The sequence below is a fragment of the Dromiciops gliroides genome, chromosome 1 (assembly GCF_019393635.1).
Source record: "Dromiciops gliroides isolate mDroGli1 chromosome 1, mDroGli1.pri, whole genome shotgun sequence".
NCBI classification, from domain to species: Eukaryota; Metazoa; Chordata; class Mammalia; order Microbiotheria; family Microbiotheriidae; genus Dromiciops; species Dromiciops gliroides.
Window position 1 is genome coordinate 742,816,423 of NC_057861.1, and position 26,330 is coordinate 742,842,752.

General features: G+C 42.9%; 1 protein-coding gene across 1 annotated transcript in view; it reads left to right on the forward strand.

Moving 5' to 3' along the window:
- The window catches only part of DNAH12 (dynein axonemal heavy chain 12), a 172,991-nt gene that overhangs the window by 113,514 nt on the left and 33,147 nt on the right, over nucleotides 1-26,330 (forward strand). Inside the window, exons 49-57 of the mRNA XM_043972200.1 lie at nucleotides 443-619; nucleotides 1,830-1,961; nucleotides 4,115-4,204; nucleotides 7,452-7,592; nucleotides 10,767-11,008; nucleotides 13,253-13,400; nucleotides 15,638-15,783; nucleotides 17,220-17,434; nucleotides 20,298-20,490. Coding sequence (XP_043828135.1) covers nucleotides 443-619; nucleotides 1,830-1,961; nucleotides 4,115-4,204; nucleotides 7,452-7,592; nucleotides 10,767-11,008; nucleotides 13,253-13,400; nucleotides 15,638-15,783; nucleotides 17,220-17,434; nucleotides 20,298-20,490 — 1,484 coding nt within the window. The remainder of the gene's footprint in view (nucleotides 1-442; nucleotides 620-1,829; nucleotides 1,962-4,114; nucleotides 4,205-7,451; nucleotides 7,593-10,766; nucleotides 11,009-13,252; nucleotides 13,401-15,637; nucleotides 15,784-17,219; nucleotides 17,435-20,297; nucleotides 20,491-26,330) is intronic.

Here is a 26,330-nt window from a genome sequence, read left to right on the forward strand (position 1 = left end):
CAGACAAGGAGAAGTGACTTGCCCAGGGACACACAGCTAGGAAGTGTCTGAGGCTGGATTTGAACTCAAGGAGTCTTCTTCACTGCAGGCCCACGGCAGAGGCTGTCCACCCCAAAGGGCAGAGAACCTCCAGGGTAATGGCCTACCCCCACTAGGAAGGGGGCGGGGTTCTTTGGGTCAAGGCAGAGTTGTGATTCTCATTTCCTCTAGAACCGAGGTACCATCCCACTCCTTTCCTCCTGTCTGCAAACCATAAAGCCTTACACAAAGGGATTTTTTGAGGAAATGTTTTACTTTACTAAGAAAAATGTGTGGCCCATACAGCGTCTCCTCTTCTCACCTTACAGGACTTTATGTGTCCAGGTTTTCTAGGTGAAAGTGACCACTCTTGGGGCTTCTTTCACTGTGTGCCCAGAGCTGACTTTTTGCTGGATGCTTTCAGGTGATCGAGGTGGAGTCTGCCCAGGTGGAAGCAAAAAGCAGGTTTGTGAAAATAGACGAGGAGCTGGCTACTGGGAAGGCCGAAGAGGCCCAAGCCCTTAAAAATGAGTGCGAGAGTGACCTTGCCGAGGCCATCCCGGCCTTGGAAGCTGCTCTCTCTGCGCTGGACACGCTCAAGGCAAGTGGTGCCAGAATCCCAGCGATGACCATCCTCCTAGGAGCTGGTGTTTGTAGGGCGTGTTTAGATTTCTCCTCTGATCCTCCCAAGGAGGGTTTGCCCCATTTTACATGAGAACAGACTGATGAGGGGGGAATGGGGGGCAGGGAAAAGCAGGTAACATGTGCTGTGGTTATATCCCTGGACACAGGGTCTTAGAAAGAGGAGCTCAAGGCCTTGGAGTTCAACTCCCTCATTTTACAGAGAAGGGAAGTGACTTTCCCATAGTCACACAGCCCAGATTCCTTGTTTCCAAATGCAGCCCCCTTCTCACTTTACCATACTGTCTCCCCATAATGGCTTGTGTGTGTGTGGAGGCTGGGCGGAGGGAGGTGGAGGAAGGGGGCATGCGGCAATCTTTTTCCTAGATCTAGAGAAACGTGCCCTTCACTATGGGAGTTACTGCTCCAAAGCTGCCAATTCCTCCTGACGCAGGGGTGACCTTTTTGAACAGTGACATCCTTGTAGGTTCCTGATGGCCATTTTCTTTACCAGGAAGAAACACTCAGAATACCCCTTTGCCTCAAAAATCCAGAACCAGACTCAATCAATGTCTGCCTAAGCAATCTCTGGGCAAAATTCTCCTTTGCTAAGTCTTCCTTCCCTGAAGGAATTGGGATTATTGTTAATGTAAGGAACTGTCTTCACCAGTACAGATTGCGCTTATTTTGCACCTGAGTAGATCAAGTCCCAGAGAGTAGCTTGAGGCACAGAGGTTCAGTGACTGTCCTGGGTCACACAGATAGTCAGGGTTAGGGATGGCATTTTATTCCAGGCCTCCTAGGCCAGGGCTTCTTAAACTTTTTCCACTCGTGACCCCTTTTCACCTGAGAAATTTTTACATGACTCTGGGTCTATGGGTATATAAAATAGATATACATAACCTTTTACTATTGCCAAATTTTTCGTGACCCCCTTATGGGGTCATGACCCACAGTTTTAACTAGCTTTGTTCTAGACTCTAGGTCCAGGCCTTGGGTGCATTACATCACTCTTTCTATAATTCTGAAATTCTTCCCTAATCACAGTACAGTAAACCACACAATTACAACTTTGAGTCAAGCAGGATCCTTTCTATTTGTTTGTCTTAAAGTCCCACATGACATGTTAAAGGTTTCTTTTGCAGGAATAAGCAATGTTTGAAAATGTGCCTGTTTTTCTGTCAATTTAGCCCGCTGACATCACTATTGTGAAATCCATGAAGAATCCTCCATCTGGAGTCAAGCTTGTGATGGCTGCTATTTGTGTCATGAAAGATATAAAACCGGAGAAAATCACAGATCCTTCTGGGACGGGAGGCAAGGTAACCCTGGGAGATGGACTTAACATCAGGGGTTAAGAAGGATGGAGTAGATTTGCAACAAGGCCCATTAATACCCGACTCGATCATTTATTATTTGAATGTAAATGGATCAAGAGGTGGATGAGACCTTGAGGGTCATCCAGTCCAGTGTTTTCTCCAGCACAGAGGAGAACTGAACACAGTAGATGTGAATAATAGGTGAACGTTTGGAGGACACCAGAGGATGTTCCGAGGGGGAGACTGGAATAGCGGTGGGCATTAGGTTTTTGTTGTTTGAGGACCGGATGAGAAGAACTGGAGGTGTTTAGCTTTGAGAAGGGAAAGCAGAGAATTGAGGACTGTCTTCTAGAATATTAAGGGCTCTTTTGTGGAAGGGAGATTAGCCTGGCTTGGCTTGATCCTAGAGGACAGAACCAGGAGCCACAGGGGGAGGTTTTAGGTTTGATACCAGGAAAATCATCCTACCAGAGTGTTGCAAAGATGGGATTGACTGCCTGGGGAGGTCATGGGTTCTTTCTTATTGGATGTTGCCAAGCGGAGGCTGGATGGCCCCTTGTCAGGGATGAAGTCGAGGAGATTCTTGGTCAGAGATGGGTCAGACCAAATACTCCTTTCCAATCATATGACTTATAATCCACCTCCACTTTTTCTTCTTGTGTAAATTCCTGGAAGACAGGGCCTGGATCACTTTTGTCTCGGCACATAGTAGGTGCTTAATAAATACTTGTTGACTAAATACCTGGGTTTGAATCCTGCCTCAGACTCTTACTAGCTATGTGATCATGGGCAAATTACTTTACCCCTCTGGGCCTCAGTTTCCTTTTTTCCCCTTCAAAATGAAGAAATTGGACTGAATAATAGCCTCTAACGATAGGGCCCTCTGAATCTCAGAACTTCTTCATAGCCTTCATGATCCTGCCTGAGGTAGGCTCAGAGGACCCCAGCTCTAGAGCACCTTGGAGGTCTTCCATTCCAGCACCCTCACTTGACAGATGAGGAAACTGAGGCCCGAAGAGGGAGGTGATCGGCCTAAGGCCATACAGGTTGTAGATAGCAGGATTTGAACCCAGGTCCTTTGATTTGATTCCACATTCAGGACTCTTTCCACTAAGCTCTGGTATCTCCCAATTCCAGGCCCAGTGTTCTATGCAGTGAGTTGCACTGCCTGTATGTGGTTTGTCCAACATTACACAGATAGCCAGTGCCAAAGGCAGGCCTCCATTGTTGGTCTTGGCTTTGGGTCTATTGTTTTCTATGTAGCACATAATGCCTTTCCAAAGGAACCTGGAGTTGAGGCTAGCACACTTCTTGTGTAAATCCCTGGGGATATTTCTCTCCTCTGGCCTGGCTCCTCAGTTTTTTTCTCCTCAGGCTACTGGGTTAGCGGAGAGGTGAGATTGGAATCCAAATCTTTGCTCCCTCTAGGGTCAGAATTCTTCCACTTTCCCTTGACGGCCTTCAAGGCAGAGACTATCCCTGAGAGAAGTACTTGCTTGCTAACCTGCCTGCTGGGAAATCTCAGATACTGTCCCCCAAAACCATAGCCTGAAATAATGAGGATTCTTTTTTCCCCTTATGAACTTGAGCTTGTTAAATCTTGGCTGAATTTGTAAGTTGTCAACAAGAAACATCTTTGCGTTATTCAATGTTGAGTTCCTTTTTCATTCATTCATTCAATAAGTATTGTGTAAGTCTAATACATGCCAAACACTGTGATGGGCACTGCACACAGACACAAAAATACAACAGTTTCTGCCCTCAAGAAGCTTAAATTCTGTTCTCATATGTATACATATGAGCAGATACAAAATACATATGAAGTAAATTCCAGGTCATTTGGGGGGTGGCCCTACCACGGGTTCAGGAAAGACCTTGTGTAGGTGCCTGTGCTGGAATGGGCTTTGGAGGCAGTTTGGAATTGCAGACATTGCAGCACTCTGAGTTTTGATAACATAAAGAAGTGAATCCATACACTGAGGTTCCCAGGAAAATCCTTTTGAAGATGAACTGACGTGTCCAGATGAAATGCACAGTGCTGACAGGTGTGAGAGGACGCAAGTCTCATGGGTGTGGCGTGTCAGGGATTCAAGGATGGGTAAATGCCTTTGCTTAGACATTGAAATGATGTGTGCTTATCGATTTTTTTCTGACAGATCCTGGATTATTGGGGTCCCAGCAAAAAACTACTGGGGGACATGAATTTCTTAAGAGACCTGAAAGAATATGACAAAGACAACATTCCAGTAAGAATCCCTAGATGCCTTTTTTTTCCTTTCCATATATTCATTTTCCTAAAAGTGTGTAAAATATTGGAAATGAATGCAATTGAATATAAAATATGAGAAGAGGGCACTTTCCCCTGGATGGTTTTGTATAATAAAAAATAACAATAAATTAATGAGTAATTAATTATTAATAATAAATAAATTAATAATGATATATAATAGTAAAAACTCATGATGATGGTATCGGTCTAGGCTTTTCTGTATAAACGCCTTCCCTCTGCCAGTTGATCAATGTTGCCGTTGTGTGCTGTTGGCCTGAGAGTGGGGCGATGTAGAAAACCCACTGACAGAGGTGTCACAAGAGCTTGTCTCTAGAGCAGGAAGAGACTCCAAAGGCCGTCAAGTTCATTTTACAGATTAGGAAGTTAAGTGATTCGTCCTAAATCATACAGGGGGGATTTGAGCAAAGTCTTGGATTCAAATCCTGACTTTGGGTGAGTCACTTAATCTCGTGGCTTTCTCAGTTTCTTCATCTGTAAAATGGATTCTCGTGAGTCAAAGGATAGGTCACTGTGCTCGGCAGTAGGGATACAAAGAATGGCAAAAATAATCCGTGCCCTCAAGAAGCTCACAGTCTAATGGGGGAAACAACTCTGTACACAAAAGATAGACGCGGGATAAATTGGAGGCAATCTCAGAGGGAGGGCACCAGAGGTGGGAGGGAGGGGAAGGGAAGACCCCTGGGAGAAGGAGGGTATGAGCTGAGTGTTGAAGGCAGGAGGTAGAGGGGAGGGGGAGGTTTCTATGCACGGGAGCCAGAAAAAGCAGAGTTGTGTGTGAAGAGCAGTGAGGGGATCCTGGGGCCCTGGGTCCTAGTACATCTGGGAGTCAGCTGTAAGACCGGAAAGGTAGGAAGGGCCCAGACTGTGCAGAGCTTAGAGAGCCCAAAGAAGGACTTTCTGTTTGATCCTAGAGGTCATGGGGAGCCCCTGGAGTTTACAGAATCTGAGGATGACATGTCAGACCTGGGCTTTAGGACAATCCCTTTGATGGCTGAGTGGGGAGAGGCCTGAGGGTGGAGGACCGCACCCCCAGCAGCAATTGCCGTGGTCCAGGGGAGAGGTGATGAGGGCCTGCACAAGAGTTAGGGCAGTGTCAGAGCAGGGATTGTGAGGATGTTGCTTTGCAGACCTCAGAGGGCTCCAAAAGTGTGAGAGGTGATGAGGACGGACCTTTGACTCTGTCCGTCGGTGGGAGAGGTGGCCGCACTCAGGTGCCGACTTGCAATCTTTGCTTTTTTGTTCCAATTGTCGGTCATTTGGTTCTGCTGACGCAGACATTTGTTTCCGTTTTTCTTTCCAGTTGGGAAGCCTTGCTTTTGGTTTTCTCTTGTATCTAAGACATCTCCTCCCTATAGAGCTATAATAATGTAAGACCTGATGCTTGGATCATAGATCGGATTTGGGTTTGGGGTGTGAGCTTTAAATTGGAAATTGTCTCTTAAATGTTGCCTGTTGGCCTTCGGGGCTAAGGTGCCCTTACGGATTGAGAGCAGGAAGGGCCCAACCCCCTCTCACTTTACACATGAGGAAAGTGAGTCCCAGGGAGACTTAGTGATTCGCTCAAAGTCTCATATGTAGTAAATGTCAGAGGTGGGGTGTGATTCGAGGCCCTCTGACCCCAGGGCCAGAGCTCTCTCTAACCCAAGACTTAGCACAGTGCCAGCACGCATGTAGTCAGTGCTTAGCAAATATTTATTAATTGATGGCTTGATTGTATTCATGCTGCCTCCTTATGATCCTGTAAGAACTCGACATACAGAAACCTCTTCATTATATATGTATGTGATGTGATTTTGAAAGGTGATGTATTACAATTTAACATTAAACATAGGGCAGCTAAGTGGTGCTCTAGTGGATAGGGCACCGGGCCTGGAATCAGGAAGACTTGACTTCCTGAGTTCAAATGAGGCCTTAGACACTTACTAGCTGTGTGACCCTTGTTTGCCTCAGTTTCTTCATCTGCAAAATGGGCTGGAGAAAGAAATGGCAAACCTCTCCAATACCTCTGTCAAGGAAACCCCAAACAGGGTCACGAAGAATCAGACATGACTGAAATGACCGAATAACAACAATATACTGAGTATTAATATAACTAAGTAAACTTCTTTTTTTTTTTTTTTGTGGGACAGTGGGGGTTAAGTGACTTGCCCAGGGTCACACAGCTAGTACATGTCAAGTGTCTGAATCCAGATTTGAACTCAGGTCCCCCTGAATCCAGGACTGGTGCTTTATCCACTGTGCCACCTAGCTGCCCCCTGCAAACTTATTTTCAGTTATTAATATTTAAATAAATTAATTTGAACTTCAGGAGGACTGGGACTGGACTGTAATTTTATTGGTACAGGGAGCTCTTAGATGAAATTCCTTCTGCCCATGTGGGTCGGCAGCTTCTCTACAGCCTATAGTCTTAGGAGATTCTAGAGCCTTGAGGGCTTCAGTGACTTGCCCAAAGTCATATATCCAGTGTGTGTCAGTGGTGGGATTGGGGCCCAGACCTTCATGGCGTCACCGCTGGTGCTCTGCTACGCCTCCCTGTAAGTCTCCACCAGGATTCTTTGTCCCTTCCCAATTCACATTTCCTCTTTCATGGTCCCAGTTAACGAATACTCCCTATTGTAGTTGTGCTTTTTACTTGGAATTTACATTAATTCATAACAGGTAAGTCCCTTTACCTCTCAGTGCTGTAGGCAGTTCTCCAAGACTGGAGGCAGCAGAGAAGCTGCTGACCTGCATTGGTGAAAGGAGCTTCCTCATCTTGGGGTTCTTGGGGTACCAGTGAAATCACAAGTCCACTCCCCCTTCCCATTCTTGCATTTGTCCCTATCACTGTTATTTCATAAAGGTCTTCCCAAGTTCTTTGTGGTCCCCATACTTGTTTGTCTCAGTTACTGCAGTTAATTAACTACAGTACAATGGAAAGATGACAATATGCCACCGTTTATTTAGCTGTTCCCCTCTTACTGGACACTATGGTTGCTTCCAGTTTTTTTCAGTTAATAATACCGCCACGTAAGTCTTTGAGCAAGTGGCTCTTCTGAACAATGCCATTTCTTGGCTCCAAGCATAGGATTGTTTTGGAAACGTTCTGTATTTTATTGCCTACTCTGCTTTCCAAAAAGATTCTACAATTTTATGTGATGTCCCCCCCACCCTCTTCAGATTTTGTATTCAATCACTTTGAAAACTGACTGCTTGTCCTGTAGGTATCTGTCATGCAGAAGATTCGAGGTGATTACCTAACAAACCCCGAGTTTGACCCCCCTAAGGTGGCCAAGGCATCTTCTGCAGCTGAGGGTCTGTGCAAATGGATTATGGCTATGGAGGTCTACGACAGGGTTGCAAAGGTAATGTACATGCTCATGAAGGTGCTCTCGGAAGTAGTTTGCATGCTAAACAAGTCCTGGAAGTTAAAACCAGCAGATACCCATGTGTGTGTATATATATGTATACATATACAGGTTTGACCAGACCCATGATTTCACAGGTGAACTCCCGACATGGAAACACCCTCCACTGATACAGATGGGAAATTGTCTATCAATTGCTCCTATAATCCAAAGTATCACAAGAGAAGTATCCGTCTAAGTGGAGTTTTGTTTCGGAGAATAAGAAGTCTGGGATTGTTGGACTCACTGGGCAATTTATTCTCAGATGCATTCTGAGCTTTGCTGTTCAATTCTGGGCCCCGGGGCCAGCTGTATTTGACAAAGACATTTGTAGAGTTGAACTGATCAATCAGTCGAGCAGGTATCAGGCACTGACTGGGTGCTGGGCACCATGCTAGGCTTCAGAAGACAAATACAAAGAACGAACTAACTCTCAAGGAACCTATACTGTAATGAAGAAGAGGAGTAGTTTTGTGAGCATATGTACACTTCTCCTATCTCTTCTTTGGGGATAAGCTTATTTTTTGTGAGATTGTATAGTTCAAGGACTCATGCTTGACCTTAACCTCTGCATGACCTCTGATTGGAGGAGAACCTTTATAGCTTCATTTTTTTTCCTCCTGATTTGTGCCTTTTATTTTATTTTATTTTTTTTCACAGGGCAATTAGGGTTAAGTGACTTGCCCAGGGTCACACAGCTAGTAAATGTGTTAAGTGTCTGAGGCCAGATTTGAACTCAGGTCCTCCTGAATCCAGGGCTGGTGCTCTATCCACTGCGCCACCTAGCTGCCCCAGTGTGCCTTTTATTTTTAGTTTTGGATAATTAACAACAAACAACAAAACCCAGTGGGAGCTTGTATTATCAATACCTTTTAGTCAATTGTAAGATTATGTAGAGATAGAAGATACTCTTCAAGACCTTGTCTATACAGTCTAATATTTTCACCAAGGGTGCCCTTGATATGTGGATAGCCTTATTAAACAGATTTTATGTGCTTGGTCTGGGCCTGAGGTTCCATCTGTATAAGGAACCCTTCAGTGCTACTACTTCCTCCTTGGCTTCTGATGGGCAACTTATTTACAAATAATCATTTAATGGAGTGGCCCGGGGGTCCTGAGATATTTAGTGACCTATTCACGATCCCGGGTCTAGTACATGTTAAAGGCAGGACTCAGTCAGCTTGGCCCCCTTTACCCACCTTGCCATGCTTCCTCTCCTGAAGATATTGTTGAGATGTGAAGAATGTCCCTTGGGTCAGTAGTTGCTGATGTCACCCCCCAGAACATCCTCTGTGTGGGGAATTATGCTATCTGTGATTTCTCCCCATTCTTTTGGTATCTTCCTTCTCTAACATAACTTGAAAATGGATCCCTGGGGGGGCTTTAATATGTGTCCTCTGTCTGGCCCACCTGTTTTGCCCATCTTCTTCATCCTAGGTGTATTTTCCATCACACTGAGCATCCTATACCAAAGAGACTCCAAATGCGACAGTTCCATGGTCATTGATTATGGAAAGAGATTGTGTTGGAAAAGGGCGGATCTGTTTTCTTTTCCATGTACTTGTTGACCTCCTTTGCAATTTCAGTGGTAAACTTTTTGGGATGATCTGGCCTCACCAATGAACTGCACTAATGAACCAACAATTCCAGACCAAAAAACTGTCCCTAGACTCAGTAGTAGCAATCACTCTCCATCCCATCCCACTTCTCTTTTAAATCTCTGGTTATTTACAGCAGAAGAGCTTCATTTCTTTGTGTGCCCCCAAACTCTGTTTGCATTCTAAATGCCTATGCTCATCATTTCTTCTTCATCATGAAATATCCTAGTTGGTCCAAATATGCTTATTTCTGCAGTCCTCTCCAAGGGATTTTCCCTCACCCTGAAAACCATACTAATCAATAATAACAAGGGTAATAGTCAGCATCTATATGATGCTTTAATGCTTAAAAAGCTCTTTACATATTTTTCTTGTATCCCAGCTTTCCCTTATGGCTCTGGACACCAACTCCCTTTGCCCTTCTCTATCCCTTTCCAATCTGAGTCCTTTCTGGAACTTATTTTTCTTCCCCATCTTCCCTTTCCCCTTCCACATTTCCATGATTAGCTTCAGGTTCATTGCATCATCTGTCAATGGCAAATCTGTTAACTAAGCCCTGCCCTGACAAGTCAGAACCTCAACCTGCTCCCAGTTTCCCATTAAAGGCAGTAGATTGTATTGAAGGAACCAGCATCAAACCCATCACTTTTATTCCTTAAATGTAAGATTAGATTGGCCATGTGTTCTCTTTAAAGCATGTTTTGAAACTCCAACACCAAATAAAATGAGCATTTCCATCTATGTAGTAGAATAGAAAAAGAGGATTTTACATGAAACAGTGAATCTCTATTATAGACAGCTGGTTTTTCTTTTAAAACACAGTATTTAGTATCAATTATCAAGCTCGCCTGACAATGGAAAGTCCCTGTTTCAAAATTAGGCAGAAACAAGAAGAAAAAACGTTTGTGGGACAGCTAGGTAGCACATTGGATAGAGTGGGCTTGGCATCAGGAAAACCCTTGGTTCAGGTCTGGCCCCAGACACTAGCTGTGTGACCCTGGGCAAGTCACTTAACTCTGTTTGCCTCAGTTTCCTCATCTGTAAGATGAGCTGGAGAAGGAAATGGCAAACCACTTCAAGTCTTTGCCAAGAAAACCCTAAATGGGGTCACAAAGAGTCAGACATGACTGAACAAACATCCTTCATCCCTCCATCCCTCCGTTCCCTCTTTCCCTCCCTTCCTTCCTTTCCTTCCTTCTCTCTCTCTCTCTTGCTTTCTTTCTTTCTTGTCCCTTTCCACCACTCCAATTTAAAAGAAAACAAGGAAAACAAAACTTTACAAGAAATATGCAGCATCAAAACAAATTCTTACAGTGTGTTCAAAAAGGTGTGTCTTATTCTTCTTGTCATATTTTCTAAACTTTTTCCTTAAGATCCTTTTTGCTGTCCTAAAGTATCACTTAAAAAATGATTTCCCCCTTAGTGGCATGACACGATTCTATGTCATTGATTTGCCCAAGCCAAGTTACCCATCATGTGAAGGTTTGTATATGTCACAGGTAATTAGAATTCCCCCCTAATTCTCTGCACACAGGTGGTTGCTCCCAAGAAGGCTCGTTTAGCTGAAGCTCAGAAGTCTTTGGGAGAGACGATGGATCTTCTGAATCAGAAGAGAGCAGAACTCAAGGCAGTGGAGGACCGCCTGGCCAATTTACAACAGACGTTTCGTGACAAAACCGATGAAAAAGCCCGGCTGGAAGATCAGGTGGAGCTCTGTGCGAAGAAATTGGAGAGAGCATCCAAACTGATTGGTGGCCTGGGTGGAGAAAAAACAAGGTCCGAGACAAAAGTGCCAAGAATTCCAACCTTTCCACTGTATTTCAGGCTCTTTTAGGATTAAGGCAATGGGGCAGAGGGCCCAGCCCTGGTAGGTTGGAACGTTATTATAATAGGGCTTTGGTCCTCCCATACATCAGTTATCTCAGCTCTATCCATTGCTACCATCTACATGACAAGCTCCAGCCCCCAACTCATTTGTGACTTTACAAATATATGTCATTGGCCTCCATAAAAAATAATAGCCAACATTTACAGAGGACTTTAATGTGTTGTAAAGGCTTTACATATAGTACCTTATTTGATCCCTCACAAAAGTCCTGTGAGGAAAGTCCTATTATTATTTCCAATTAGAGATAAAACTGAAGCTGAGAAACGTTAAGTGACTTCCTTAGGATCACACGGCTCATAAGTGTGTGTGTGTGGGGGGGGGCAGCTGGGTGTGGCAATGGATAGAGCTCTAAGACTGGACTCAAGAAGATCCAACTTCAAATCCGGTCTCAGACACTTTCTAGCTGTGTGACCCTGGGCAAGTCACTTCACCTTGGTCTGCCTCAGTTTCCTCATCTTACAGATGAGGATAATAACAGCTTCTCCCTCTCAGGGTTGTCGTGAGGATCAAACAAGATACTATTTGTAAGGCGCTCAGCATAGTGCCTGGCACATTGTAAGTTTTATATAAATGTTAGCGATCAGTATCATTCTAGGTGAGAGTCAAGTTCCACCATGTCCCCCCCCCCCTTTGCTGCCTCTCTTCTCGCACGAGAGATCATGTCAGCACTACCTTGATTCCATGTTTGCCACTATAATATTAAGTCAGAATACGTGTCTTGTTGATTTCAGGTCAGTTCCATCATCCTGGAATTTGGGGTTGGAATGATTCATTCAAAAGAAGTTATTTCCCTTATGTCACCGTATGTCAGGGCCTTGTACACAGCACAAACACATGGTTAATATTTGCCAGATTTTACTGTAAGATCACAAGACCATCGATAAATCTAGAGTCAGAAAATAGTCCTCTAGTCCAGCTCCATCATTTTACAGATGAGGAAACTGACCCCAGGAAGGTTAAGTGACCCGTACTTAGTCACACAAACACCAAGTGTCTGAGCCTGGGTCTGAACAAGGATCAGACTTCTCCACACTCAGCACTCTTCCCATAATGCTACCTGAATTCCCTGGGTCTTTGACAGTAAGGCTTAACATAACTTAGATGGTTTTATAATTAACATTATGTGTGTGTGTGGGGGGAGGATGTTTAAATACGGGGGCGGGGGCATCTGGGGAAGGCTACCATGCAAAATGCTTTTCTGGGATAATTTTTTTGTTTTTTGTTTTTTAGTGAGGCAATTGGGGTTAAGTGACTTGCCCAGGGTCACACAGCTAGTAAGTGTTAAGTGTCTGAGGCCGGATTTGAACTCAGGTACTCCTGACTCCAGGGCTGGTGCTCTATCCACTGCACCATCTAGCTGCCCCTCTGGGATAATTTTTGATGTTGTTTTGAAGAAGTAAGAAATATTGGATTAAGTCCATGGTATTATAGTAATCAAATGCAGGAACTGTCCTCTACGTGTCTTAATTTTTGACTTAGAAGATATTTTGGGTATTCCCCTCCCTCTAGCATCAGACACTTACTAGCTGTGTGACTCTGGGCAAGTCACTTCAACCTGTTTGCCTCAGTTTCCTCATCCATAAAACGTGTTGGAAAAGGAAATGGCAAAACACTCCAATATCTCTGCCAAAAAAAGAAAAAACAAAACCCAAAGCAAAAGGGGTCATGAAGAGTTGGAAATTACTGAACAAGTACAACAACAACAAATCAAATGTAGGAAAACTGTCCTTTACATGTCCTAACTTTTGAGCTAGAAAACATTTTGGGGGTCCACCCATACCCCATTGATTTTTTTTTTTTTAGTGAGGCAATTGGGGTTAAGTGACTTGCCCAGGGTCACACAGCTAGTAAGTGTCAAGTGTCTGAGGCCGGATTTGAACTCAGGTACTCCTGAATCCAGAACAGGTGCTCTATCCACTGAGCAACCTAACTGCCCCCCCCATTGATTTTAAAGATAAAGCAGAAACCCAGAGATTCTAAGTGACGAGGGACAGAGACGAGACGAGACTCCATGTCTCCTTGTGGCCCCTCAGTCCAGGAGTCTTTCCAGGGTACCCTTAGGCCCTTGCTCAGTCTATGCTTGGCCGATGTTTCCTGTTTCCAGCCTTTATTTTGTCTTTGGTTGCTCACAGATGGTCTCAAGCAGCAGATGACCTTCAAGGCACATATGACAACTTGACAGGAGATGTCTTGGTATCAGCAGGAGTCATAGCCTACTTGGGGGCTTTCACTGCGGGCTTCCGACACGAGTGTACAAAGGATTGGAGCTGGTTGTGTAAGGTAACAGATTGATCCTTTGTAGCTTTTGTTTCAAAAGATTCAGGTGCTCCTTGTGTTGAGAAGCACACTGTGCTATTTAAAGTTTTGTGGGTATTTTATCCATCCCACTTCCCTCTCCCCAGTCCAATGACTTCCCCTGATGCTAAACCTTCCCTTGGAACAAAGGGAAAAAACCCAAAACTTTAGCAAACTGATCCACAGAATGACCAGACTTGACAGCTCACACACCATTCCATTTCTCCATTTCACCCCTCCTCTGTTCTCTGGGACCAAGGTTACTCAGTGCATTTATTATGTTTAGCTGCCTTTTAGTGTTTTCATTTCTACTTATGTGGTCATTGCAGACATTGATCTTCTGCTGTATGAACTGATATAATTTTCCTCATATTTCTCTGACTTCCTCATATTATGGCACAATAATATTCTGTTACTTATATCTACCACATATTCACAGGCAACTTGGTGGCACAGCAGATAGAGCACCAGATCTGGAGTCAGGAAGACTCATCTTCCTAAGTTCAAATCTGGCCTCAGATGCTTCTTAGCTGTGTGACCCTGGGCAAGTCACTTAACCTTGCTTGCCTTCGTTTCCTCATCTATAAAACAAGCTGGAGAAGGACATGGCAAACCACTCCAGTGTCTTTGCCAAGAAAACCCCAATGGAGTCAAAGAGTTGGATATGACTAAACAACAAAGTGTTTAATATGGCTGGAAAAAAATCAGACACAACTGAAAAATGACTGAACAACCACATATTCCACAAGTGGATCAGCCATTTCCCAATGGATAAGCAATCACTTGGTTTCCAGTTTTGTTTTTGCTCTCACAAAATATTCTTTGAATATTTATAATATAATCTTGGTCTGGATGGGATATTTCTGTCTGTCTTTTACTTCAATGGAGCATTGTCATCTGGTTTTTCTAGGTGCTTTGTGAGGAAAGGATGGTATCTGGAGGATAGAAATACTGAAATTACTAAAAAGTAACCATATTCAGTTTTTCCTTTACAAACTCAAGTTTCCATTCAGGTCCTTTCAACCTTTATTTTTGTTGGCTTATCTATCTATTTATTCATGAATTCATTTATCTACTTATCCATCCATCCATCCATCCATCCATCCATCCATCCATCCATCCATCCATCCATCCATCCATCCATCCATCCATCCATCCATCTATCCATCCATCCATCCATTTATTTAGGAATTGCTAATAGAACAGGATGACAAGATATTATCAGGAAAATGCATGAAAGGAGAAAAGAAGGGCAGGTTAGGTAGCGAGAATCTTGGGTCATCCATTTAGATCTGGAATGGACCTTGGGAACTGTCTCATCTGACCCTCACCTGCTACTGCTGGGGAATTTGAGGCATAGGGAGATCTGGGGACTTGTTCAAGGTCATGGAGCTAGTGAGGTTAGAGGTGGGATTGGACGCCAATGGCTTTTTCCATTACACCATGAAGAAGGGACAGCAAGTATGATGAAGGCTACCAACTTGCTGGCTGGACCCTCTGGATGAGTTCTTCAAAGGTTATGGGCTACAGTAGCATGAGATGGACAGGCACATATGGGTTTCCATTTGCATCACTGGAGGGAATGCCCATGTCAAAGAGCTCACAGGTCCATTGGAATATTTGTGCATCCAATAATATTTGAGTATTACTAAATGCTAATAGTTGCTAAGGGCAGTTAAAATGATCTATCAGCATTTCAGAAGATCCATGATTTCATCACTGTGTGCACCTTTGAGTACAGAGAGGAAAGCACTGGTTTTGGAATTGGAGGCTTTGGGCTTAAATCCTGGGCTCTGTCATTTTCTAGTTGCATGACCTTGGACCAGTTACACCTATTTCACTGGCCTCAGTTTCCTCTTTGTAAAATGATGGGGTTGGACTAGATGGCCTCTGAAGTCCTTTCCAGCTCCCAACCCCCTCACACTGTTTAAAGTAGTCTTTATGGGCTGTGATGGTCAAAATGAGTCATTGCCTTTGGCCAGCCTTTTAGTGTTAAGGCTTCCTAGCCACTGAAGCTGGTCCTCAGAGGACGGGTGTCCTCAGATCCATACCCCACACATTTCCAGTTTGCTGGGACCTGCCAGAGGTCATTTTTGTCTGGCATAGGTTTCTAGACCCCAACATCACATCCATGTGACTGCAGATTTAGAGGAATTTAATTAAACAGTCCAACTGCGATGTGAAAGAAATCAGAACTGTGTAACGCCTCGCATTTCTTACAGGAAAAAGAAATCCCTTGCTCTGAAGATTTCTCTCTGAGTAAGACTCTGGGTGATCCAATCAAGATTAGAGCCTGGAATATTGCTGGACTGCCAACAGACACATTCTCCATAGACAATGGTGTGATTGTCAGCAATTCCCGGCGTTGGTAAGGACCGGTGAAATGGTTCTTCCCACATATTCAATCCTAAACTAAAGAGTACTGCATTTCCCCCTCATTTTAGAATTCTATAGGCCTTTTTCCTAATACTGTCCAAGTCGGACGTGATGGAATTTTTGGTGCGGGTATGTGATTTTGTCACATTGGCAACTTTGGATGCACAAATACCTTCTGCCAATGCAGACTGGCAACCCTGCTGCAATTGCAGTCTGAGAGAGTTGCCCGGAGGACTAGGCTGGTGACTTTTCCAGGGTCACAGAGACATTATGGGGCAGAAGCAGGGTTTGAACTCAGGGCATTCAGAGTCCATGGATGGTTCCTTCATCCACTTGCTCTCATGATTGAGTAGGGGTGATAGAACCTGAAGACCACCCTCAGAGGATGAGCAGTGTTGTCTTGGCATTTGTAACTCTGGGACACATTTAGGAAAATGCTTGCTCAGAAAAGCAGTGCTTTCCTCCAGATGGTATCCGCACGTGAAGGATGTTTACAGCAATGGTTAGAAACTTTAATAACCTCCCAAAGAAATGCGTTCAGTTCATCTTATTTGTTGTCAGTTTATAAATGTTTGAAGCTGTGATGTTTTCACCCCTCCGCTTCTTGCATGTTGTATGAACGTGTGGGTATCTCTACTGATTTTTCTTCTTACTACGCTGTCGTCATGGCAGAGATGGTATTTAGCCTGGCGAATTTACATTTTCTTTCTCTTTCTTTCTCAGTTGAATATGCTTTTAATTGGATCATTAAGACTTCAGGCAAATATTCTTACCAGGCCTTGTTAGGTATACCCCATCCCTGACGAGGAGCCTGTCATTCCTATGTTTCAGGGCCACGGTGCAGAGATCTGATACCACTTCTCAAACACTGTCTTCACAACTGGTAGTTCACTTCTCAAATCCACTTTTCTCTTCTGAAGCTCTTTTCTCTAGTTAGTCGCAGAAATGAAAGCATCACCTGTGCCTCTCTGGCAAAAAGCTTTCTGCCCAAGACTTTAGCAGTGCTTAATTGGTTCTGTCTTCTGGTGTCATTTGGGTTCATGTGGTTTCTTCCTTTTCTTTTAAAGACATGTTCTAAATTCCCAAATAGATCTCAATCGTAGCCCTTCTCGATTAAACCCGACAATTTGCATTGAATTGACAATTGACATTTTCATGGAATTTGTGATTTTTATCTCAGAAAAAATAGGTGGGGGAGCAAAGTCATGGTCCCTCTTTGCCCTGCCCCCAAATATTTTCCATCATGTTACTTTTCAATTCATATTTTTAGCTGTGATGTGTTTTCCAAACGTCTTCCCCCTGTCTTTTCTCTCTTTAGTAGATTCAGTAATTAGTCTATGTCTGAGAGTACTTTATCTCAGCAACACCCCAGTTATAAAGAAATTTAAATTTCAGGTCCTCCTTAAGTTTCTTCCTTCTGTGTTTCAGGCCTCTAATGATCGATCCCCAGGGTCAAGCCAACAAGTGGATTAAGAACTCTGAGAAGGACAACCAACTGAGTGTGATTAAGCTCTCAGATTCAGACTACATGAGGACATTGGAAAATTGTATTCAGTTTGGTACCCCACTTCTTTTGGAAAATGTTGGGGAAGAGCTGGATCCCTCTTTGGAGCCCTTACTGCTTAGACAAACTTTTAAACAAGGTAAAAGGAAAATCATAGTATTTCTACCAGTAGTGGTGATGATGATAAATAACAATAATAATAACTCTTGTCTTTATATTCTCTAAGGTTTATATACACGCTCTCATTTGACTATTTAAAAGCTGTTGACTTAGAAAAACAAATAATTTATAAGCCAAGTTGTCTTTGTGGAATGAAAGGAAATAGCTTTCTGAATTCCAGTGTGAGTCTGTTCCCTTCCTGTACTCTGAGGTCCAGAGAAACTGACCTTGTTCTTCCTCACAGGTGACACTCTGTGATGCTAGTTACTTCCCATTCCAGGAATGTTCCTATTCCCGCCTGCACCTCATGTAATTCTCATTTCCTTCCAGACTCAAAAAGCCCTTTCTTAACCCCTCTCTCCCCTCCCCTATTGCTAGTGCCTCTCCTCCCTAAACTACCTTGTATATATTCTCTATATACTTATATATAGGGGCAGTTAGGTGGTGCAGTGGATAGAGTGCTGGGCCTAGAGTCAGGAAGACCTGAGTTCAAATCCAACCTCAGACATATCTTAGCTATGTGATCCTGGGCAAGTCACTTAACCTCTGTCTCCCTTTGTTTCCTCATCTGTAAGATGAGCTGGAGAAGGAAATGGTGAGCCACTCCAGTATCTTTGCCAAGAAAACCCCATGGACAGAGGTCCACAGGGTCACAAAGAGTCAGACACAGCTGAAATGACTGTATGACAACAACTGCTTATAAGTGGACGTGTTTTCTGCCTTGATAAGGGGTGGTTTAATGTTTCTTGTTGTATCCCTGGTGCCTAGGATTCAATTTCAGTTCAATTCAATTCAATAAACCGTTTTTAAGCACCCGTTACTATGTATCAGACACTATGCTAAGTGATGGTGTTACAAAAAGAGGCAAAAGACAGTCCCTGCCTTCAAGGAGCTTACAATTTAACGGGACAAGATCGTGCAAACAAATATGTACAAACAAGCTCTATACAGGATAAATAGGAAATGATGAAGAGAGGGAAGACACTGGGCTTAAGAGGCGTTGGGGAAGGCTTCTTTTAGAAGGTGGAATATTAGTTGGGACTTAAAGGAAGTCAGAGAGAGAAGAAGTCAGAGTGGAGGAAGGGGAGATTTCATGGACAGCTGGAGAAAATGCCTGGAGCTCAGAGACGGAGGGTCTTATTTAAGGCTGGTGTCCCAGGATCAGAGAATCCCTCTTGGGGAGTAAGGTGTAAGAAGACTGAAATGGTAGGAGGGGGCTGGGTCATGAAGAAGTTTGAATGCCAGACAGAGGATCTTGAATTTGATCCTGGAGGTAATAGGGAGACATTGGACTTTATTGAGTAGGGGGTGATATGGTCAGGCCCGTGCTTTAGGAAGATCACTTTAGTGACTGAATTGGAGGATGGATTGGAATAGGGGGAAGCTTGAGTTAGGTAGAACCACCAGTAAGCTATTGTAAACTATTACCTGGAGTGAGGGGATGAGGGCCTACACCAGGGTGGGGGCAGTGTCAGAGGAGAAGAAGGGGCATATTCAAGAGATGCTGCAAAGGTGAAATCAACAGGCCTTGGCACCATGTTGGATATGGGGAAGGAAGGTGAGAGACTGAGGAGTCCAGGATGACTCCTGCATTGTGAGCCTGAGGGAGAGGGAGGATGGTGGTGTCTTCTCCATTAATGGGGAAGGTAGGCGTGGGACAGGGTTTAGGGGGAAAGAGAGGAGATCTGTCTTGGCTATATTGGAGTTTAAGATGTCTGCTGGTCACCCAGTTTGAGGTGTCTGAAAGGCAGTGGGAGAGGTGAGATTGGAAGTCAGGAGAGAGACTGGGGCAGGAAAGGTAGGTTTGAGAGTCATCCACATAGAGATGATAATTACATCCATGGGAGCTGATGAGATCACCAAGTGGCGTCGGATAGAGGGAGAGTTAAGGGCCCAGCATAGAGCCTGTGGGACACCTAAGGTTAGAGGGTATGATCCAGAGGGAAGACAGTGGGTTTAAGAGGAGTTGGGGAAGGCTTCCTGTAGAAGGTTGGCTTTTAGTTGGTACTTAAAGGAAGCCAGGGAGGTCAGAAGTCAGCGTCAGGGAGGAATCAAAGGATTTTATATTTGATCCTGAAGGTGCTGGAGATGCACTGGAATTTATTGAGTAGGGGAATGATGTGTTCATACCCCCTCTTTGTGTGTGTGTGTGAGGCAGTCAGGGTTAAGTGACTTGCCCAGGGTCACACAGCTAATAAGTGTCAAGTTTCTGAGGCCAGATTTGAACTCAGGTCCTCCTGACTCCAGGGCTGGTGCTCTATCCACTGTGCTGCCTAGCTGTCCCTTAAACCCATTCTTTTCTCCTCCTCTTCCTCTTCTTCTTCCTCCTCTTCTTCCTCCTCTTCCTCCTCCTCCTCCTCCTCTTCCTCTTCTTCTTCTTCTTCTTCTTCTTCTTCTTCATCTTCATCTTCTTCTTTTTGGTGAGGCAATTGGGGTTAAGTGACTTGCCCAGGGCCACACAGCTAGTAAGTGTCAAGTGTCTGAGGCTGGATTTGAACTCAGGTACTCCTAACTCCAGGGCCGGTGCTCTCTCCACTGTGCCACCTAGCTGCCTCTAGGTCCAAAAAATTAACAAAAGGATGTCCACCTCCAGAATGAGCCATGCTCCTCAACTTCTTCCTTGCTTTGTACCTAGCACAGTGCTTGGCACATAGTAGGATCTTAATAAATACTTGTTAGTTGACTAATGACCCAACATTTTTTCTGATTATTAAATTAAATTCATCCTTGTTAGCCATTAAATATATCTTAGAGACATTAGAGAAACAGCAATAGAGCTTTTCAGGAAGGGGAGCCATGCCAACCAGTTTGATCGGTTGTTTTCTTGTTTTTTGACACACCAGGAGGCATTGATTGCATCAGGCTTGGGGAAGTCATTATTGAGTATTCTTTTGATTTCAAATTCTACATCACCACCAAGCTGAGAAATCCACACTATATGCCTGAGCTGGCCACAAAGGTTTCTCTGCTCAATTTCATGATAACACCGGAAGGACTTGAAGACCAGTTGCTAGGTATTGTGGTCGCAAAGGAGAGGTAGGTGCTCTCTTAGATGTAGCCAGAGAAATTTAAATTCTAGAAAGGCCATCAGACTACAGCAATGCATTTGGGGGGAGTTATGTCATATTTTGTATTTCTACATAATTTACATAGTTTCCTTATCCTTTAGTAGCTTTGTTACAGATGTTAACCCTGTTGGGCATTTATTCTCAAAAGGTATGTTTTAGGAAATATGGTTTGACCTTTGACGTGACTGACTATGGGTATCCTCCAAGATACTAGTGATCTTCTATGTAATTGTCCTCAGTCTGGAGCAGTGTATGATGGGAGGTTGTCCCCACTGACAACAGAATGAGAGCCAAGGAGCTTCACATGGAAGAGCGGGATTTGTTTAGAAATAGGAAAAAAACACTTTTTTGTGTAAGTAAGATTTATGAGACACTAGGATAGAGTACCAGCTAGCCTGGAACTGTCATCACCTGTGACATTTATTTTGCTTTTTAAAAAACAAACTGCTTATTTATTTTTAGCTTTCATTTAAAAAAGGTTTTGAACTTCTACTTCTCTCTTTCCCTTCCATTCCTGCCCTACCCCATAAGAAGGCAAGCAATATAATATCAGTTATACATGTGAAATCATCCAAAACATATTTCCACGTTAGCCATGTTAGCAAAAAAGCAAGAAAAAAAAAGTTTAAAAAGTCTGCTTGAGCATGCACTCAGAGCTCATCAGTTCTCTGTCTTTCAGACTCAGCAAACCTTTCCTCACTCTCCTTGTTGTTGGTTCTCTCTCATTCCCCAAGTGACCTTGATTTGATTTATCTGTGCAGAGAAAACCTCTGTAGAATGTAAATACCTTGAGGTTGGGTCTTTTAAATAAAACTATCCCAAGCACACAACACAGTCTTTTACAATGTAGTATGGTGGAACGAACGTGGGTATGCAGTCAAAGGGCCTGGGTTCAAATTTTACTTTAGATCTGTATTACCTTTTTTTTTTTTAAGTGAGGCAATTGAGGTTAAGTGACTTGCCCAGGGTCACACAGCTAGTACGTGTTATGTGTCTGAGGCCGGATTTAAACTCAGGTACTCCTGACTCCAGGGCCAGTGCTCTATCCACTGCACCACCTAGCTGCCCCTGTATTACCTTTGAGATATTGATTAAGTCGCTTAATCTCTGTGGTCCTCAGTTTCCTCTTCTGTAAAAGGAGGGGGGTGGACTAGTTAGCTTCTGAGGTTTCTTCCAGCTCTGGGGTTATGATCCTATAAATCAAATTGAAATTATCCAAAGAGGTCATGCCATGAAACTATGTAATAGGTTAAGAGTGTCATAATGCAGACTCTTTGGTACTCCTAGTAACTCTGATGATGTTCAAGACAAAGCCCTGCAGTACTAAATGCCATAAAATAATGGGTGATGTTTGAGTGAGGCTTCAGTGTATATGACAGATGGTTTAAGATAGGAGCCTCACATCTTAGATAAAGGTTGGATTTAAGAAGATCCATCTTCATGCCAAGATTCTTAAATAGATGGAGAAGTTCCTATTTGAGACACAGTTTTAACATAACTAAGAGTCATAAGAACTTTGGGACTCTGTTCCACTTAGTGTGTTACATTTCCACCTCTCCTTGTATAAATCTAACATATAAGCCTACCATTTACTACTGCTTTAGTGTATCTTTTAGAAATAGACTTTAAGGGAATGTTTGATTCAGTTTACTTTCCATCTTTAAACTCCTTTGTCCAAAGGTTCCTGAATCCTTTTAGTTTGCCCTCCATTAACTTTCTTGTAAAAAATATTATTATTTTACTATATTTTAAATTTTATTTATTCATTAGCATTCTTTTTAAAATTTTGAGCTCCAAATTCTCTCCCTTCCTCCTATTCCACCTGCCCACTTAGAAGGCAAGTGATTTGATAACAATTACACATGTGAAATCAAGCAAAGCATATTTGGTTTTTTTGTTTGTTTTTTTGCGGGGCAATGAGGGTTAAGTGACTTGCCCAGGGTCACACAGCTAGCGTTAAGTGTCTGAGGTCGGATTTGAACTCAGGTCCTCCCGAATCTAGGGCCAGTGCTTTGTCCACTGCGCCACCTAGCTGCCCTAGCCATATTTTTTTAAAAACCAAGAAAAATTAAGTGAGAAAATTATACTTCAGTTTGCATTCAGAGTTAATCAGCTCTCTCTTTGGAGGTGGATAGGATTTTTTCATCATAAGTCCTTTGGAACTGTCTTGCATCATTGTATTGATCAGAGTAGCCAAGTCTTTCATAGCGGATCATCATTACAACAATTGCTGTTAATGTGCACAATGATCCTCCCACTTCTTATTACTTCACTTTCCATCAGTTCATATGGGCCTTACCATGTTTTTTTGAAATCATCCCTGCCTGGTTATTTCCCACAGCACAATAGTATTCCATCACACTCATATGCCACAACTTGTTCAGCCATTTCCCAACTGATGATCATCTCCTTGATTTCCAATTCTTTGATACTACAAAAAGAGCTGCTAAAACGATTTTTTGTACATATAGGTCCTTTTTCCCTTTTTTTTGATTTCTGTAGCATATATACTTAATAGTGGTATTGCTGGGTGAAAGGGTACATATAGTTTTTTTGTTTGGTTGGTTTTTTGCAGGGCAGTGGGTGTTAAGTGACTTGTCCAGGGTCACATAGCTAGTGTCAAGTGTCTGAGGCCAGATTTGTTTGTTTGTTTGTTTTGTTTTGTTTTTTTGGTGAGGCAGTTGGGGTTAAGTGACTTGCCCAGGGTCACACAGCTAGTAAGTGTCATGTCTGAGGCCGGATTTGAACTCAGGTCCTCCTGAATCCAAGGCCAGTGCTTTATCCACTGTGCCACCTAGCTGCCCCATGAAGCCAGATTTGAACTTAGGTACTCCTGAATCCAGGGCTGACACTTTATCCACTGTGCCACCTAGCTGCCCTAAGGGTACATATAGTTTTAAAGCCCTCTGGGCATAGTTTCAAATTGTTTTCCAGAATGGTTGAACCAGTTCAACTCCACCAACAGTTCATTAGTGTACCTATTTTTCTTTCATCCCCTCCAGCATTTGTCATTTCTGAAAGGTGTGAGGTGATAACTCAGAGTTATTTTAATTTGGATTTCTCTAATCAATAATGATTTAGAGTGCCTTTTCCAAATAACTATAGATTTCTTTGATTTCTTCTGAAAACTGTCTATGTCTTTTGATGATTTATTAATTGGCAAATAGCCTTTATTTTTTATAAATTTGACTCAGTTCTATACTCAGTATATATTTGAGAAATGAGGCCTTTATCGGAGAAATTTTTTTATATTCCCTCATTGTCTATGGTACCTTTTAGTAAAATGTAATTTCCCTGTTTACACCTTTTAATTAGGTCTCTTTTTGCTTTTGCTTTGTCTGAGATCATGATTGCTATCCCCTGCCTTTTTTTTTTAGTTCAGCTGAAACATATTCTATTCCAGCTCTTTATTTTGTTGTTTTATGGTTTTTTGGGTTTTTTTTTTTAGTGAGGCAATTGGGGTTAAGTGACTTGCCCAGGGTCACACAGCTAGTAAGTGTTAAGTGTCTGAGGCTGGATTTGAATTCAGGTCCTCCTGACTCCAGGGCCAGTGCTCTATCCACTGTGCCATCTAGCTGCCCCCCAGCTCTTTATTTTTAACTCTGTGTGTGCCTTTCTGCTTGAAGTCTATCTTTTATAAACAATGTATTGTTGGATTCTGGTTTCTAATCCATTCTGTTATCTGCTTCTGTTTTATGGGTAAGCCTATCCCATGCACATTTACAGTTATGATTGCTGTCTTTCCCGTCCATCCTATTTTCTTCTATTACTTCTCTTTTTTTTATCCCATCTCTCCTCAAAAATAAATTTTGCTTCTAATCACTGCCTCCCTTAATTTGCCCTCCCTTTTGCCATTCTCCCCACTTTCTCTTATCCCTCTCCCCTCCTTTTTCTCTACTGGGTAAGATAGATTTCTATACCCAACTGAATGTATATATTTTCCTCCTTTGAACAAATTCCGATGAGAGTGAGATTCAAACATTGCCTACCACACTACCCCCATTTCCCCCTCCACTGTAAAAGCTCTCCCTTTGTGTGCCTCTTTTATGTGAGAAAATTTCCCCCATTTTCCCTTTCCCTGCCCCCTTCTCCCAGTGCATCCCTCTTTTGACCCCTTCATTTTGGGGGAGATTATTCCCACATAATTGACTCACATTCATGCCCTCTGCCTATGTAAACTGCCCTAATAATGATAAAGTTCTCAGGGGCTACATGTATCATCTTCCCATATAGGAATGTGAACAATTTAACTTTATTGAGCCCTTTATGATTACTCTTTCATGTTTACCTTTTTATGTTTTTCTTGAGTCTTGTGTTTGAATGTCATTTAAAGCACTTAGCTCTGGTCTTTTCATCAGGAATGTTTTCAAGTCCTTTATTTCATTAAATATTCTTCCCCCCTCCCCTCAGGATTATAATCAGTTTTGCTGGGTAGGTTATTCTTGGTTGTAATCCTAGCTTCTTTGCCTTCTGGAATATATTCCAAGCCCTCTTCCTCTTCCTCTTCCTCCTCCTCCTCCTCCTCCTCCTCCTCCTCCTCCTCCTCCTCCTCCTCCTCCTCCTCCTCCTCCTCCTCCTCCTCCTCCTCCTCTTCTTCTTCTTCTTCTTCTTCTTCTTCTTCTTCTTCTTCTTCTTGGCAATGAGGGTTAAGTGACTTGCCCAGGGTCACACAGCTAGTAAGTGTCAACCATCTGAGGCTGGATTTGAACTCAGGTCCTCCTGAATTCAGGGCCAGTGCTTTATCCACTGCACCACCTAGCTGCCCCACCCCCTGCTTCTTTAACATAGAAGCTTCTAAGTCTCCTGTAATCCTGACTGTGGCTCTACAATATTTGAAGTGTCTCTTTCTGGATTCTTGAAATATTTTCTCTTTGACCTTGGAGCTCTGGAATTTGACTAATTATTCCCAAGAGTTTTCATTTTGAAATCTCTTTCAGGAGGTGATCAGTAGATTCTTTCAATTTCTGTTTTACCCTCTGCATCTAACATATCAGGGAAGTTTTCCTTGAGAATTTCTTGAAATATGATGTCTAGGCTCTTTCTTGGATCATGACTTTCAGGTAGTCCATAATTCTTTTTTTTTTTTTTTTAGTGAAGCAATTGGGGTTAAGTGACTTGCCCAGGGTCACACAGCTAGTAAGTGTTAAGTGTCTGAGGCTGAACTTGAACTCTGACTCCAGGGCCAGTGCTCTATCCACTGTGCCACCTAGCTGCCCCAGTTCATAATTCTTAAATTATCTCTCCTCTATTTTTTTTTTTGCAGGGCAATGGGGTTTAAGTGACTTGCCCAGGGTCACACAGCTAGTAAGTGTCTGAGGCTGGGTTTGAACTCAGGTCCTCCTGAATCCAAGGCTAGTGCCTTATCCATTGCACCACCTAGCTGCCCCCTCCCTCTATCTATTTTTTAGATCAGTTTTTTTCCAGTCAGATATTTAATGTTTCTTCTTCTTTTTTCATTGTTTTCACTTTGTTTTATTGTTTCTTGATGTCTCATGGACTCATTAGTCTTCATTTGCCCAATTCTAATTTTTAAGAAATTATTTTCTTCAGAGAATTTTCGTACCTCTTTTTCCATTTGGCCAATTCTGTTTTTTTAAGATGTTACTTTCTTCAATATCTTTTGTACCTCTTTTACCAAGCTGTTAATTCTCTCTTCATAAATTTTTTCTATCATTCTCATTTCCTGATTTTTCTTCTACCACTCATCTCTTTCTTTAACTCTCCCATGAATTTTTTTCTTTTTTCTTTTTTTTGGGGGGCGGGGTGAGGTATTTGGGGTTAAGTGACTTGCCCAGGGTTACACAGCTA